Source organism: Camellia sinensis, chromosome 9, assembly GCF_055761805.1.
Source record: "Camellia sinensis isolate YWXY chromosome 9, ASM5576180v1, whole genome shotgun sequence".
NCBI lineage: Eukaryota > Viridiplantae > Streptophyta > Magnoliopsida > Ericales > Theaceae > Camellia > Camellia sinensis.
The window spans coordinates 48914331-48916480 of record NC_138969.1 but is presented as its reverse complement, the minus strand read 5'-3'; the positions used below and the strand labels follow the sequence as shown (position 1 = coordinate 48916480).

The 2150-nt window shown below is 39.3% G+C and overlaps 1 protein-coding gene across 1 annotated transcript; it reads left to right on the top strand.

Annotated features, from left to right (window-relative positions):
- Positions 1–986: 986 nt before the first annotated feature.
- LOC145799403 (uncharacterized) lies at positions 987–1811 on the top strand. The gene has a single exon (XM_082888978.1). It carries the CDS (start codon positions 987–989, stop codon positions 1809–1811), a length of 825 nt encoding a protein of 274 aa, XP_082745104.1.
- Positions 1812–2150: the final 339 nt, after the last annotated feature.

Sequence of the window (2150 nt, the reverse complement as noted above, 5' to 3'; positions counted from 1 at the left end):
TGAAATTGTTGCTTCTTTTATCATCTTGTTAAGTTATAGTATAAATATTTAATTTATTGTATTCGGTACATTTTCTTTCATCTAGTACTATAATTAACATTTTTACAAACAAGATCAACATAAAAATAAATATTTAAACTCATATATTTGGTATATAAATATATATTTTACAATTAATATTTATATTTATGTTAACTATAACTTTTAATATATTTATTAAGTAATTATGATGTCACGATTTGATCCAGTTCAATTCAATAGTTAAACCAGTGACTTATTCATCTGATCCCTTTTTGATTCACTCACTGATCTAATTTTTAAAATATTGGATAATAACACAATGATAAAATGAGCTTATTTTTATATGAATCATCATAAATTTGTCTCCGCCTAATATTGCATCCAACCTTAATTAATACACAAAATTTACGAGGAACTGTATTTTGATTTATTCTCGAGAGATGACTCTAATGTGACGATACCTCATATTAAAAAATAAAAATAAATACATGACTTTTGATTTTGAAGGAATACCATGAATAAATTAAAAAGGCTTACTTTTCATACCCACTACAATATTGTGCCACCACTATATCTTCCTTTTCATCTCTTTACATATAATTAATTTTCTGACCCTTCTTGTATGCTGCACTCCCCAAATTGTTAAACCAACCACTATGTTTAGTATCTCTACATTTTACACGAAATCTATTTTCAATTGTGATAATTAATCTTTATATTTCTGATCAAGTTGTAATGTATTTAGTTAATAGTCACGTAACTATTGCACACAACTGTCATATGAGCATGGCCGTGTCGGTGGGGGTTGGTTACCATCTTGGCGCAACATAGATGGGGCGTCTACCATATGGAAGGATATAGTGCAGATTTTCTCACTTAATCAGTCTTTGGGTGGGTTTTATAATCAGAATTTTAGGCTAGCAGTGGGTAATGGGAGGAGGATCCAGTTTTGGTTAGACACTTGGATGAATGGGAGAGGTTTGAAAGAGGAGTTCCCCAGATTATATAGCCTATCCACTGAGAAGGAGGAATCCTTGCAGCAAATAAGTGTCAAGAAGAGCCTTGGGGTGTGGCAGCTTCAATTTAGAAGAAGGCTACTGGCATGGGAGGAAGAGGAGTTGCAGAGATTGTATGCAGTATTGGAATCATCCCCTGTGCTCAGAGAGGAAGTGGAAGACTCTTGTTCTTGGCTCATATCAAAGTCTGGGAAGTTCTCTGTTTCATCTCTGTGGAATTGGTGGGTGGTAAATAGAGGCCCTGTTCTGGAGGTGCCAGCTGGGGTCTGGGCAAGTTTGGCTCCTCCAAAGATGCGGTTCATCTGCTGGCTTGCTTGGAGAGGTCGTATTAAAACATCTTCCTTCCTCCGAAGGATAGGGGTTCTTCCTCCCAATGCTCAGATCCAGTGTGTATTCTGTCAGTCCGGGGAGGAATCAATGGAGCACGTGTTATTGTTTTGTCCTCAGGTTTGGCAGTGCTGGGCAGCCATGGCTAGCTGGTGGGATCAGAATCTGGTCATCCCTGGTACAGTTGAGGGCCTCCTCCATTGGTGGTCAGGGGGTATAGCAAAGTCTTGGTCAGATAGAGCATGGCAGACAGTCCCAGCATTAGTGCTGTGGTCAGTTTGGAAGACAAGAAACGAGTGTTTATTTAAGGGAGAAACTCCAGATTTTGCAGGATTATGTGACTGGATGAAACTACAGATTGCTCTGTGGGTGAAGTGGTCTTTCAAGGTTGATTACTCAGTCCACGACATAGTCTCCAACCTATACCAGATCAGGCTGCTTGTGTGAAGTCTTCTCAGCAATAGGCTCAGTCAGAACAGAGGCTGCAGGTTGATTGTGCACCAGCTTAGGTGTTGTATCTCTGTGATGGGTTGTTGTATCTCAGTCCGTATTAATATGCCGGTTGCTGTTTTGTTCTGCAAGCTCCAGTGTTGAGTTTGCTGCAATTATGGCAAGCTGGGGTCTACTCTGGAGTGTCATGCATATCTATGGTTTGCTATGTGGTTAGTTGGAGGGAGTTGTGTTGCTAGTGCTAGCAGTTTTGGCTGGGTCTGCAGTCTAGTTTGTGGTGTCTAGCTGGGTGAAGGACTGCAATTCTGGTTTGTTCTTTGAGCTTTGTGTGGGGTT